The sequence below is a fragment of the Anas acuta genome, chromosome 1 (genome assembly GCF_963932015.1).
Source record: "Anas acuta chromosome 1, bAnaAcu1.1, whole genome shotgun sequence".
NCBI classification, from domain to species: Eukaryota; Metazoa; Chordata; class Aves; order Anseriformes; family Anatidae; genus Anas; species Anas acuta.
Window position 1 is genome coordinate 74,596,755 of NC_088979.1, and position 15,905 is coordinate 74,612,659.

The 15,905-nt window shown below is 35.7% G+C and overlaps 1 protein-coding gene across 5 annotated transcripts in view; it reads right to left on the reverse strand.

Moving 5' to 3' along the window:
- ANOS1 (anosmin 1) overlaps positions 1 to 15,905 on the reverse strand; it is a 140,083-nt gene that overhangs the window by 50,550 nt on the left and 73,628 nt on the right. For all 5 annotated transcript variants that reach the window (XM_068682457.1, XM_068682471.1, XM_068682479.1 and 2 more), the window contains exons 3-5: positions 14,886 to 14,948; positions 11,402 to 11,624; positions 5,983 to 6,167 (exon numbers count right to left, since the gene is read on the reverse strand). In XM_068682457.1, the coding sequence (XP_068538558.1) occupies positions 5,983 to 6,167; positions 11,402 to 11,624; positions 14,886 to 14,948 (471 nt within the window). The remainder of the gene's footprint in view (positions 1 to 5,982; positions 6,168 to 11,401; positions 11,625 to 14,885; positions 14,949 to 15,905) is intronic.

Here is a 15,905-nt window from a genome sequence, read left to right on the forward strand (position 1 = left end):
GTCATCTGCCTCATCTTTTTTTCCAATTTTTAGCTTTTACATTACCTATAGAATTTATTATCTAGTTGGATGAAGGGGCTCCTAGGGAAGAAAGAGCCTATCTGAACCAGTTTTATGATTATTTTCATTCTATAGAGCACTCAAATGTGCTAGTTTGTTTATTTTTGTTTTTCCCAGCATGAAGACCCACATACTCAACTATTTACAGACAAGACACAACAGTGAATTAGAGTGATATAAACTAGAACTATATTAACAGAAAAATACATATAAATCATGGGTATATTCAGGATACTGCTGCAGCTGAGATCCTGAGATTAGTCAGGACCTAACTGTAATTAATTAGTCACAACACTGTGGATTTTTAAAAACAGATTTACTGAATTTAGCTACAAGGTAGGCATAATGTGAATAGACTTGACCCCAAATTTCTCAGCTGAGGAATCTCAGTTGTCATTTGTATGAGCTCAGTTATTCTCTTAGGGCTTGTTTAAAACACAGTATTGCATTTGTGTCAGTCTTCTGTGGCAACTGTGAGATGTTGTGGGATCAAATAATGTGTCAACCCATATCACCAAAATTATTTTAATATATGAACAGGCCTTAGGCTTATTTCTTTCGTCACTGGTTTTGTTGGCAAAGCTTCTGTTAATCTCAGTGGCATGCAGGAGGCGTATCTGTAACTAAAGCTCCTGCATTACAAATTACTTTGGCACCTCTAAGCAAACCTTACATGGTTTTAGCATATTTCAAGAAAGAGCAAAATACTGTTGAGATATACTACTCTGTCAGTAAATTGAATATTTTGTTCAATTACTTCAGTTATTTCTCCCTACTTAAGTATGTTTGGAGCTGAGATCATAACACTGAAAGTGCTTTTGATATCTCTTTTCTATTAACTTGATGGCATGCTGAATAGTATTAAGTAAGGTTTGAATTTCAACACACACCTGAAATTATTCCTGAATATTAGAGAAATTATTAAACAACAATTTTACTGGTCTTAGAATGCCAATATAATGTTTTAAAGAATTTCATAAATGAAAGATGAAACAAAAAAAAATCACCTCTTATATAAATCATTATAAGATTGATTTTATTTTTTTTTCTATTTATTTGTCTGTTTATCTATTGTTTAAAGGAGGAAAGTTTTAAAGCTAGGTTCCAATCTTAATACACTTGTCATTTGGAATAAAATAATATAAAAAAAGAGTCCTCAGGCAAAATTACTGACCAACATGTCCATCCTCAACATGATCCTAAATTCAATAAAGACAAAGGTAAGTCCCCACTAGTTTACTTTAGTATATAACTTGATATAAGAGCAGCACGGAATCACAATGACATAACCTGGAGAATACAGAAAGCAGCCTCTTCTCAAGAGTGCATCTCAGGTCCAAGGCACAACAGGTCATATCCAGTGAATAAAGTGGTTGGGCTGTCAGCACACAGGGAGAATTTGGCTGACATTAGCGTAGTACTGACTCATGTAAGAAGCACTGACAATTCTACTCTTTTCCTAGCTATTTAGGCCCTCTTCTGAAAGTAGTCCCCTAATACTGTCTTTCCAAAGGAGATTATTTGCTCTTCTCTTCAAGGTACCTTGAGAAATCTCCTTGCGGCTCATACAAATGACTGATGATTAAAGTACTTTCCCAGAGCATGGATGACCTACCTTCAATCCCATCCTCTGTCTGAGAGGTTGGGAGAAACTGTTCCTTAGTGTCTTCAATGTTGCCTGCTATATTGAATTATGACATTTTTTGCATTCGTGGGCAAAACTTTTCCTCTGAGCAAAGCAGGCTGAAGGTCTCAACAACATCTTGTAAGGGAAGGGCAGAATTATTTAGGATAGGGAGGGAAAAGAATGAAAAAATACAACTCAGACACATAGTAGTTAGGTGATTCAGATGGGATTTTTGCATTACCACTCCAAGGATTTTTTTTCTGTCTTTTATATATAGGTAAGAACTGGTATAAGATGGTCTTTGTAGAAAAATCTGGTACAGAAGACTCTCCCCTTTCCAAGGTTTAAAATAATCAGAGGAGTATTTCATTGTGTTCATTCCCATTCTCTCACACTATCAATCCTGGATTCTTTTCTTTAGTGCAGGGGTTTACTGGAAATAGTAGAGATCAGCCTTATCCTGATGAGTTCATAGCTCCACACGTATCTTCATAGAATCATATAATAGATTGGGTTGGAAGAGACCTGAAAGACCATCCAGTTCCAACTCCCTGCCATGGGCAGGTATGCTACCTACTAGATGAGGATGCCCAGGGTCTCATCCAAACTGGCCTTGAACACCTGTAGGGATGGGGCATCCAAAAATTTTCTGGGCAGAGAAGTTTATTTTGAAATCATGCACAGTGAGAAAGAATTTACAGTTCAAAGAGTGAAGGGATATCATCCAGGGTGTAAGAAGAACTAAGTTTACACTTCTGACAAAGAAGCGGCTTGACAGTACCACATCCACTACTCTGCCAAGGGCAGCAGACCTCCCCTCTTTTGTGTGAATGGAATCCTACTGGTGGGCACTCTTTAAGAATGTTTATCAAAGCAAGCTTCTTCTGGATGATGGAGAAAGAAACCTTCAGTTTATGGGACTGGTGGTTAGCTTCAAGAGGGATTTCCTGCTGTCAAGAGCTGAGAAAATTTTGGATAACCTTAGAACCAGAAGTTAAGGTGTTTCAGAAGCTGAAAGATTTAAAAAGGATTAGCTGTCCACAGAGTTTAGACAATTCCAAGATGAAGCACTAAGGTTTGTCACAATCAAGCTAGCAGTAAATACGGCTCCTTTGTTTTAATAGAGGAATAAACTAGTAAGTAGAATTTATTAATCTCTGCCTTCATGCATGTACACATACTTGGCATCCACTCACACAATACAGAGATGTGCTCTCCCATCTGGAGATAACAGGCACAGCATATTTGAATTAATTTAATTTGTTAAATTAATATGATTAAATATCTAAGTATCAAATATAAACAGCAATATGAGTATTTTTAGAAAGCATCACAACAAGCAGAATAAGTTTGCTCATCAGATATATTGTATTCTCATGGGATAATGCAGCTGGCCCTATGCAATTGGTTAAATCATAAAAAGCAATAGTATAAGAAACTTGGCATAACCACTTTGAACACTGCACATTATAGTTAACTTACTTATAACAACTTATATGTTAGTTCCTGTAGTTTTTATACATGTATCAACTAATGCAAATTAGTCCATTTGTTAATTACATCAAGTTTTCTCAAAAATGCACAGCAAAAAAATAAAGTTAACAAAATTCCTGTTTCCTGAAGTGATAAAAAAATAAAATTATTTTCAATGTGTTTGTTTTCTTTATGTTCTTTGAGAGTTAAATAATGTATTAGTAGATTGTTCCCCCTCTTAAAAAGCAAACATCAAGAACATTCTTATGACAATACAATATGAAACAAACTTCTTCAAAACTATTTTTTCAATACCAAATAAAAATTTATAAGAGACATGTGAAAACACATGTTAACCCACATTAATGCAATAGAAGAAAGCAAGTAAAAAGTAAAACGTGAAAAGTAATTCCTTTAAAAATGTTGTTCAAAATTATAACCCCCCTTTTGATTTCCTCTGCTCTGTACACGCTCTCTAACTTAAGTTGCAGAGTAATGAATGGGCATCACCTCCTCTAGACTGTCATGCCCCAGGAGTTTTCAGCTCTATGGCTGAGCTCTTCACAGCCTTTACCTATAATCAAAGTCTTAGACCGCAATGCTTTGGAGTCATACAAGAAAAATTCTCAGTTAAATGGACAAGAAAATACCCAGAGGCCATGCACACGGTCACTTTAGTCAAACTGTGTATCCAACCTTAATGATGACATAGTAAAATACATCCTAATACATCTGATTACACTTAACATATTTGACTGCCCAGCAGGATGTCTAAAACTACAAACACCGTTGAGTTATATTTCTCTATAGAGACAGAAATTCTTATTACTAGCAACCCTTAAGGGTGCACAGCCTGTAATGCCCCATAAGGTACCACAAAGTTGGCAAAGCCAGGCAGGCATCTTGAAGCTTGTTCTCAACTGACATCCCCAGTGGGGTCTGTTTCACAATCCAATACACATCTCTCATGATGCAGTAGAGACATCAAAGTTCTCAGAAAGATGTCAGTTGGAGGAGGCTTCTCCTGCCATAGTGATTAACTCAGCCCTTCTGCCTGCATGTGACAGACCCTCAGGAAAGACAACTGACAGGATTCTTGCACAGGAACACATTTCTAAAACCCTCTCTCCTGTATATCCCTGTGAGATGGAAGAGACTCATATATGCTCCACTACTGTACATACTGCTTGCTTCCAGAAACGGGCATGAGGTCTATTTCTGGGACGAGAAAAAGCACAGCAGTGCGCTGCTACCTTTGCAGTCCAGACCCACCAGCAAGAAGAACTGTGTTTCTACAGCCTAGCACATATACATAGCATGATAACTGTGACGAGCAATTGACATCTGGCTTATGTTTTCTATTATTCTCCTGGTAGAAAAGGCCCTTTTTTATTTTTCTTTATTTATATTTTTGCTGAATATGGAGAATGCAGACTGAAGACCTGCATATCAACTGAGACAATAAATATGTCACTACAACTTTATCAGATGTGAGGGTGTGCATGTTCGTTTGGATGCAATTGCACAGGTTGGGTTTCATGCCAGGCTTAGTTGAAGGTCATTTTCCCTGAGCAAGACTTTAACATTGTGACTGTCCCCTGAAGTACTGCACTAAAGCTAACAACTTCACTTTTGAGTGTTCAGTTTCACAATCTTCATATTATTTTAAGATACCTTTTTCCTACACAATCTGAATGTAGAATGGACACAGATTGCCACAGAACTTCAAATCCTTACTTTATTTTGTGGATGATTCTATTTATTCCCTCTTTCCCTTTTCCTAGCTATAATGACATTTTGCAGGTCTTTTGAAAATCAGTATTTTGCTTTTCTTGTCAGCAGGGATGAGGGTGAAGCATTGAAGATAAACGACTGGAACTCTGCCATACAGGTGAACTGTCAGCATGTTAAAAAACAGATTGAAACTGGGAAGGAACTAAGTGAAAATTTATGCTCTGTTGGCTGCTTCTCATTAAGAAACATTTGCTCATGAATCTTACATTTTCAGCCTGGACTGCACTGAGTGATAAGAGCATGACATCATGGGCTTTTCTGAATTGGGAGAGCAACATCTAAGAAAATGACTTTACAAAGAATAAAGGTTTTAGTCTTAACACTCTTGATTTTAAAAATTCAATGAAAAATTTTATCAATTATATTTCTTAGCATTTTGCTAAGACCCAAGCCATGCCTTGGAGACCATGCACACTGACTTCAAAAGGACTATGTCTCTCATATGCTTTCTTCCTATTTTGCTATCTAACTCTACATTTTTCAAGAGATTCATGGCTTTTTGGAACTCGCATCTGAATAGATCACAAGTATGTACTTACAAGAAAGTACCACTCGTTGTCTTGTGAAAATCAAGCCTCCAGCTCGATCTATAGATCTTTATCTGTGGAGAACAAACCTACAAAATAAACTCATTTTGAAAATATAAACCTCTGAGTATTATTTTTTGAGGGGACAAGGAAAGAAATATTTACTTCTTTACTAATATATTCACACATCTCTAATGATGTCATTTTCTATACCTATCAAAAACATTTGATGTTTCTATAACAGAAAAACTGTAAGTAAAAATATTTGTTGAAATAAATAAATAAAGTTGATTTTTGCCGAAAAAGTCTGGAAAATGGCTCATTGAGCATTGGAGCAAGATCCCTCCTGTGGTTAGCTTGTGACTTAGAGAGAGACCCTAGAAAGGGGTCACTCTGTATCAACCTCCTTACTAACAAAGTGACCTAACTCTTTGACCTGACGAGGAACTTCAGATCATTGTCTGGAATCTAGGGATTCTTAACATTTTACCAAGAACTGACCTGTGCCACTGTTTGCCAGTTAGTAGCGTCATCCTCACTAGGATGGATTCCTTGATTCCACCTCCTCTGAACAACATAGATCACAGGCTCAATGGAAATATTGAATTTTGAAGACCACTTCACCTCCAGGTCTCCAGATTGCAGTTCTATGAATTTTAACTCTTTCCGGGGTTTCAGTGGAACACCTGCAATAGGAACATACAAACAAAAATATTTGAATAATTTACAAAACAAGATAAAACCATCTGTAGGTGAAGCTGTATTAAAAAATATATATACTAATAAAAAAGATGGTTTGTCAAATGGAAGAGTAAAAGTGGGGAAATAGGTAGGCTGATAAGTATGTGCATTCAGAAGTGTTCACAACAAGCCTACCTCTGCCAACACTAAAATTTGTTAAAAAAAAAAAAAATCCTTAAAATTCTTTATTTAATTTATAAACTAAAGATACTAAGAATCTGAAAGTTGTGAGCTAAAACTTATCTCAGTGTTTCCAGATATACTTTGATAAGATGGACAAAGACCCTTTGATCCCAAGCAGCTATCTATACCTGTCATTCAGATTTTCACCTAATTTTTCTTTAAACAAATCTAATGATAAAATATCCACAGTGTCATTCAGCAATTCTTGCAGTTCTCCTGTGGAGATTCTCCCATTGGACACAGCTCTTCTCCAAAGTCATGCCTAAAACTGGCCACAGACCTCAGCTAAGCCTTTACTGGTGTAGTCTAGAGTAACAGGATTATCTGATACATTTTACATTAGTCTGATGTATGCAAGTATGCTGCTTGCCTTCTCCTGAGCAGCTTGCAGCCATACTGTATGATATGTCACTCTCCACTCTTCCCTAAAGATCTAAGAAAGGTAATTCCAAGGCTGCTTCTACACTACAGGGAAAAAAAAAGTTCTTTTTAAAATTTAATGGTAATTTCTCATTACATGTGTCACTGAAGGATAGTTATTCCTGTTTTTCCTACTCTTGATAACACTGCCTTTTGGAAAATATTTGCAGTAGCTTGACAGAAAAACCAACTCCTCCAATTTGGCAGCTTTTGATTAAATCAACACATCAAGTGTTAGGTACATTTCCCTAGATAGTTATTAGGAGCTCATATATTTGTTTGTGCATCATTTTGTCAGACAAGACTTTTATGCTGACATACAATCTTCTTACCTAGTTATTGTATGAATTTGTGTTATTTCACCATTTCAGTGGGGGCCAACAAGTCCATCTGTATGCACTGGTTCTATTAATTGTAATAAAAATGCTTCTACTCAGTCTGTCATAGATGGCTGGAGTACCAAGCAGGTAAACAAACTGCTTTCATATTTTAAGATGTCTTCCAAATCTGACTAAGTGATTAGCTACAAGTCAATAAAAATCAATATTTTAACCATTGAAGAAACCTGAAATTAACCTGAGTAAAATCCACTACTAAACTCTGGTTAACACCACAGTTTAAACTCTGGATATCATTCCACAGCCAGATGCCTTAGCCTAGTGTAACAAACATCACAGATCATGTCAGTTCCAATTTCTATATTTGAAAACCCTTCTTTAATTATAACGTACAATAATTCTTCAATTTGCATGTTAAGAAAACTTCCATCTGCTCTGCATTAGGGGCAGTTGGATTCACTTGATTGCAAGTTACTCAGCCTCTCTGGTGTTATGTAATTGTGTGCAGATGGATTGCAGCAGCATAAATGACTAGAGCATCGCACAAGTGCATTTTGAAACACTTTTGTAGAACCAGCATCATCAATTTCATATCCAGATGTGTAGATCCAATCATTCTTCAATGTGCTTTTTATTATGTAAATTGTCAGCCCTTTCATCATGCTGGGACAAATTAGTTCTCTGAAGTCTGTAGTGTTTTAAGAATTCAAATCACTGACTCTCATATATGTGCAGTACCAGAGCTCAGGAAAAAAACATTTCTAAAGGTGTCTTTCAAATCACACATGCTATGTGCTATGAAAAATAAATGCACGCTGTTCCATCATAAGAATCTGTATTTTAAATGTTGGTTCCATAGGAAGCTTCTATGGAAGGGTTTCAGCCAGTAAAGGTTACACTTATGTCACCAGTACAATTCTAAACACAGTTGTTCGAAGACTCAGAGATGAACACCTCTAAAACTGTACACAATTGTTTTAATACAAAACTATTTTTCATGAAACATGAAAAAAGCCTTTAAATTTTGGTTGACTGTTCTGGCTCCAACTATCCAATTATGACACTGTCATACCATCATAGCCTTTACATGTCACAACATTCTCTTCACAATTCACTTTGCTCATATCTGCAGTTTGATCTGCTTTATTAATTGCTCCCTAACATGTTCCAGACAAAATTGGTTAGGCTGGTTTAGACAGCCTAACCCTGAAACTTTTTTTAAAAAGCGGGCCTGGAAAGTTCACAGAAGTTGGTGTACTATCACACTGGAGAGACCACTAACTGCTGAACAAGAAAAAGGTCATAGATAATTTTTCAGCAGTATACAGCAGAGTGTGGAAAAAAGATACATGTCCACATCATTACTTAGGGATGCATATGTGTATTTAGACAAAGTGAATGTGATCAAACATTAGACATCAGTTTTTCTTCCTTTTTGTTCTGTGTTTTTAAGCTTATTTCTAAGCAGATATATTCCTCCCACTTACATCTTTTAAGTACCAAATTTACTTTATATACTTGCTGTTAATTTATAACATTATTATATCCACATAGGGGAAAAAAAAAAAAAAAGAGGTAGGCCATAGAGAAAGGACAAACACTTTCTGAAGTCCTTTACTAATTCAGACAAGGTAAAGGAGGTAGATGTGACAGATGAGTAGGACAGAAAATTTCATATCACCAGCAAAGGGAAACAAAAATTTGAAGACTACATAACTGAGTAGCAATACTTCTAACAGGGATGAAATAAATAAATAAATAGATAAATAAATAAATATATAATGATATGTCAATTTGAGCTCTATACTGAATGCAAGCCAATAAACAATTGGGAATACAAGTACAGTCAATCCAATGACATTTTCAATATGTGACTTCTGTGCAAGTGTATTTATATTAATATTATTTTAGAATTCAGCTTTAGTACTCAGTACTAGAGGGCAAATCCAGTTAAATCAGATGAGTATTTTGTATCTGCTGTTGTAACTTTCATCTCTAGAGCTTGATCAACAGTGTAACTCTAGCAACTTATGTAGACTCTTTAGATTCAATCTGAGTTCATTTTCTAGCTGTGAGTGCTGTCAAAATGATAAGAATAAGTACTAAACTTATTCACTAGATCTTAGTCATGCTTGCAGAGTTTGCTCTTCCTTAGTGACAGGAAGGTCATTTACCCCTGGAGGAAATGAATAGCAAGCCTGCTCAGCTTCTATTTGTCCTTTGTTGCAGAAAGACAGGTTGAAGAGGCTAATTAGCTGAATTCATCAGCTGAGAAGTGAGTACTGCATTGGGTTGTCCTTCCTTTGCAAGACATATATGCTCTTACAAGCAAGCACCTCCTGCAGATAGGTGATAAGATCTTAGAGAAGATTAATTCTGTTTCTATATAATTAGGTTGAGCAATAGTAGGCTTTGCAGTATGCAGTTATAGAGCATATCATATCCTGTCAGATTTTGTATCCTCTCCAAAAGCATGCCATCTGGTTTTGTTTGTTTGTTTGTTTGCTAGTTTTGTTTTTACCTTTTCCAGCTGTCATATTTACTGGAATGCCCTGCAGTATGCAATTTTGTAATTGTGGTATGGAGCCCGACCGTGTAAACCATTACACATGCAACACAAATGCTGAGTTTCTCACTATTCAATTTTCGCAAGAAGATGAAAGGAAGAAGTAAATAATCCCCTTTTAATAATTTTTATTCTAAAAGGTGGTGTGGATGACAGTGTATTAATCCCTTACAATTTTACAAAGCTGCTCTGAACTTTCCTGGAAGCAAGAGAATTTCCCTTCTATATTGGAAATCTGGATCACAGTGCCTGCTGTTCAAAGTATTTCAAGTAGCATCTTCATCAGTGTTATGCTCACTCAACCTCTATGACTTCTACATCAAATTTTCTTCACTTTTTAAAGTAAATTAGACTGTTTCCTGATGGCCAACCCTGTATATTCAAACCCAGGTTTCAAAAGTCAAAGAGCATTACTTCTGACATACATTCTCATCACTAGGGACATTCAAAAACAAGGATCAACATTTCAGTTAATGGAATGAACTTAGAAACAAATCACCGTCTCTTTCACATATTTCACTTCCAACTTCAAAACAGACCTGATATTTATTGTTATCAAACATACATAAAATCACTATAGTCTGTTCTATTTCAAATGCTGTTAGCAGGTTTATACCCCAGGAAAGGGCAACAATTCTGACCTCACTCAAACATATTCATCCCCAGTGTTTTCAAGGTTGCAAACAAATGGAGCTCCGCAGATGGAAATAAAACTGGATTCAGATCTAAGCCTGGAGCTTAGCTCAGTGTTCTACTGATTAGGATCTCCATGGAGAGCCCAAGCTATCAGGAGCATAACTGATTAGTATTTATTTTTTATCACTAAAGTAGAAGAATGGATTTCTAACAAAATATTCAAATTCTGCGTAAAAAGAATTTGTGTGGTTCACACGTGGTCATTACTGTGTGATAGAAGCACATTTTAAAAGTATTTCCATAAAAATACTTTATTATTATTATTATTTTTTATTTTTAATTTAATCATAAGAAATTAGAATCTGGAATTTGTCTAAGCACAAATCATTCCTTAATCTATATGTTCTTGCTGATGGATAGAAAGGAAAACCTTTTTTCATAGAATCTCAGGACTCAAATCAAGGCAATTAAAAACTTCTGAATAATTCATGGTGCCCTAAATGTAAATAATACAATAATATATATGTGGACACTATCATTTGTCACTATTTTATTCTTAGGTCATTAAGAACACCAATACACTGCATTGATTTGTTCTTTACCTTATTATCTCACACTTCCTATTTGGTAGTCCTACCTACTTGGCTTATAATCATAAATGTCGTTTGTGATTAATACGACTTGAACTATTTATCATTAAATATTTTCCTGCTGCATTCTTTCTCATCTGCATCAAATTAAGTGAGATTTCACCTAAACTGGCAAGTTCATTCTACTTAAGATGATTCATAATAGCCATGTTTACATTCCATAGATTTTCAGATATGACCTTCATAAGGAAAAAATAAAAATAAAAATCAGTAATGCAAGCAACGTTTTTCTGTCCATCCATCCTTTCTGCATCCAGTCACAGCACCCTCAAGGTCTTCACCTCCATACAAACTCTCATGACATAAAAGTCATGGTTTTCTAGGAGACCTTACTATGGCCTGAAGTTACTAGCCTAGTATGAGTATATATTAATAATAATCTCTACCTTTGTACAGATTTTTTGGAACTTGGCATGTGTGACCACATCCATTGGAACAGCATTTCTTCACGCCAGAACATTCACTATCTGCTTCACAGCTTTCAACACAGGCAGCTGCAAAACCACTGGCCTTCTCAGGTGCTGGGCAGTCCCCTTGCTTCACAGACAGGATGTACTTAAGGAATTCGCAGCTAGTTAGGCATTCATAATTCTTCTTGGGAAAAAGAGGCTAAAGTGAAAACAAAGGAATTGTATAAGGTTTTCAGCAGTGGAAAAAAAAAAAAAGCGGGGGGGGGAAGAAAAAATGTTGTACATTTTCCAAGACCTCCTAAAGAAAAACACAGATTTTCAGCTTTTGCAAGACTATCCCTAAAGATTTATATATTCAAGTTGCTTCTAAAAAAGCATTCCAAACACAGAATTATGTATTCCCTCAAGTAAGACCACCATCTTTAATGGAATAAAGCTGTTTACATCTGCCAGCTTTCCCTTGTTTTCCTCACACTGCTTGGCAACAAAGTTGCTCAACAACAGATTTGGGAAAAAAAAAATAATAATAAATCTCAGAACAAAGGAAAGCAATGGTCAAATGGTCTTTCCTTTTTTTTTTTTTTTCCCTTTTTTTTTTTTTTTTTCTGACTATCCCACATTCCTCCCTTTGTACTTCACAAGACTTTACCCACAGCATCTGATGTAATGCCACTCTACTTAAGTAAGTAAAATCTTCCTAGATCATACTTATACTCAGTTTGAACTGAGTTGGCTAAGAGAAGAGCATCTTTATGTTCTTGCTAAAATGTTAATAACTGTATAACTCTTCATGGTACTGGAATAAAATTTCTTATACAATGATCAGCAGAAAATACAGATTAAAATAACTCTTAAACGTATTTCTTAAAGATGAAAACAAATGTTACCTCTGTGAAATCAGGCTCTAGCTATAGGAGACATTGTTTCAAAACATAGACATTTTATAGCATATGTACTATTCAGAGGTTTGCAACGTTCATTTCCAACATTATTAAAAACAGCTTCTAGTACCCCATGTCATTCTGTGTGACACAGGGATTTCATCTCCTCTTTTAGCTGGTACTTTATTTAGTTTGGTGCAAAACCAGCTATGGTAAATCCCTCAAAATTATTGGTGGAACTGTAGGTAAGCAAGCCATGTAACTGGAGTTATCTATAGGCTTTCTTCCCATTTTAGAGGAACCAAAAGTCATCTACTCAGAAAGATCTGATGAACAAATTCTTAAGCTTACACAAAAACTATAACCTACTCTCCATCCAATTATTCATGTGACTTCAATGTTTTCTCCCATATTCAAATATTATACTTTCTAATTTATACCATTCTCATATTTCTGGCAAAATGAGAAAGACATTTCTTTATTAAGGAGGCCCAGGTGGTTCACTGAGTATGTGTCGGTTTATACTCCAAAGTCCAGGAACGTACCACTAAGTTACCTCTCACACTTCATCCTATAGGGTCGTCCAAATTTATTTTTTTTTATCCAACTCTTAAGGATGCATTTGGTGATACAGCTTAACCAGTGTAAACTGCCAAAATGAGCGGTCCACTTTTCTCTCCTATTGACCCAAATGTTCCTCGGACATACACTCCTGCTGTTCTTCCTGTTGGGCTATACCTGATTCCATTTAGTCACCTAAGAAGCTAAACCAGCAAGCAGAAAATTATAATTATGAGAAAAAAAAAAAAAAAAAAAGGGAGACAGGTAAGCTGCAAGGTTCCTCCTCTAACACTAGTATACTTATTTGGTAGGTAAGAAATTGCATACAATGCAAGACCTTGGGAAATAAAAAGCTAAAATTTTGCTTCCAGATTTTATAAAGAATACAAAAAAAGATTAAAACACTCTCAAATGAAAACAGCCTGGTTCAGTTCAATCAAATAATGTCTGTGGAGCATACGTGAGTTTGGAGGAAAGGAAAATTATCCGTGTGTGTGTGTGTGTCTGTGTGTGTGAAGCAAATTTCAAATCCTAAAACATCACAAATTTGCAGCTACTTAATTAAAAACTTTATAGCTCCCTAAGGCATAATACATCCTCAAGGCTTCTCTTCCTCACCCTATTTCACAGCTCATTTTTCAGTTAGCTGCTAAATGTGCTGCTCTTCATTACTGGCTTTTGAAGTTCTAAATTTAGCTTCAACCACAAAACACTAATCAAAGAGGGATGCTCACTGTTTTCAACTACAATAGAACAGTGTTCTACAAATGTTTTTCTTTTAAACCAAATTTATACATATTTACACCCATATCTGGAAACATACAGCCTTAGTGAGAAGTGATATATGAGGATGACATAAATTAAACCCACTAAAACTGCTTTATTACACTACCCTAGAGTTTTGTTATATAAGGAAACAGCAACTGATTCTGGTTAAAGAACATATACAAGGATTGGTTTTCATGAGAAATTCTTACTTGTTCTTCTAACATAGCTAAAGAGACTAGTAACCCCTTATTCCCTACTTACATGTAGTTATTTGGATCTAAAAATCAGTTTTGTTAGTGGAAATGACAGCTTTTCCTAATCATCTTCATGATATTTAAATTGTTTAAACATAACACATGCTCTTCTACCAGCAGAAGAGTGCTCACAATGATAAGGAATAAGGAATGAGTCAAATCAGTTCAGGGCACAATCAGTTAAGATCATTTTAATTTTTTGCAGGAAAGGCTGAAAATCTTCATAAACACACACATTAAATGATTTGAATAAAGGTGTATCTTTATATTGATTTGGTTACAATAAATCAACTTTCTACTGGGATGATGTTTTCACTTTGTACTAAAAATCTGTTAAGGATTGTAACATGTGACTTTCACCAACTCAGCAGAAGCTATGTTTCAAATCCAATAAATTTTCTCTTGTGTGTGAGTTTAACTGATCTAAGCTTGTTTATTCACAAGGTTATTCTGAAACACTATGCATAAACAGTTTCCCAAAGATTTGTTCCTGAAGAACTAAGCATTCTGATGCCTGCCCTCTGAATCCAGTTACTCCTGGGGATATATTCTTTGAAAAATCAGACTGACTTTCACATATAGAAAGGCCAACCTTTTCTAGTGACCCCACACAAAGATTTCCACACTTGTGGCATTTTGTCTTTTAAACAAAGATGCTCTTACTCTTTTTCCTCCACACGGCTGGAAAAGAAAGGAGGAATGTGGGAGAAGTAGCAGTTTACAGGAGGGTTTTAACAGCACCTTCTCAGAGAAATTACATAAGCGTGGCTGAATAACACTTCAAACTTCAAGTTGAGATCAGGAAAAAAAAAATTAATTTTTTTACTCAAACATTATATGGCTAAATAGTTATATGTGTATCCATTCAAGTGAAGGTGAATGCTATAAAAAAATCCCATGTTTGTTAGCTGTCTCCTTAAAGCTAACACCTCTAATAATTTAAGTGAAAGAGACAGCTAGAACAAAGTGCGAAAGAGTGCCCTTGGGCTGACATACCTCACAGAAGCTTTGGCAATGGTTTTTCTTCAAATCCCAGGATTCTTTGCAGGGCTCCAGGCACTAGGAAGAGTCAGTGGGGGAAAGTGTCAGGAAAAGAAAGAAATAAACATCCACAAATGACCCCAGTTCTTCTCTGTTTGTTTGTTTGGCCCATAGGAAGTTAATAACAGGCTTTAAAAATCCACTTCTCCTGAGGATAAGATTGTGTCATTGAGCCCTGGTGTCAAAGCAAGGTCATGCCAAGCCATGGTTAGATTACAAGAAACATTTTCAGCATTTCTTACTGTACAAGGCAATTGCCTCACTTATATATATGCCATCCTATTTTCTGCCTTACTGAATCTGGGCTCCTAATAATATTTAACACCATGTCACTGGATCACAGACCAATGTCAAAAGTATTACTCTAAACTACAGAAAGTTAAATCTTCTCCTCACTGAGTAGCCTCAAGATTAGATGGGCACATTGTCTTCCCAAGCAAGAAGCTATTTCATCAAGCTATGGAGTAAACTCAGCAGAGATTTAGCCACTATTCCCATATAAATAGACAATGTTCCCTGGTCTGTTAGCAAAACCACTTTATTTCAAGTATCATATTATCATTTCTTCACCTTCAACCTCTAATATAATGGATATACAGTCAGTTTATATTCAAACTCTGCAAACAGGAGTCAAGCTTCACAGCATTAGCATCAAGAAAAATCTTTAAGAGTATTTACTGTGGCTGAAACATAAATTTAAACTCACATTCAGAAACCTTTTTTCTTCCTTTGTTAGACAGATGAACCTGGAAATTACCAGGGAGTCAATAACACCTAATCTTTCTGGTAACAGTAGAAAGATACTTACTGAACCAAAAAGAAAGACCTTTGACATACAATTCATGTCATTTGACTTGTGTTTGTATTATTTGTTTCTCTTACATATAGTATTAGTTCGGATGAGTCTACATTTATACTATACAAAAACAAGCATGAACACATACAGGCTGTATCTCAGAACAGCTGTCCACCTGT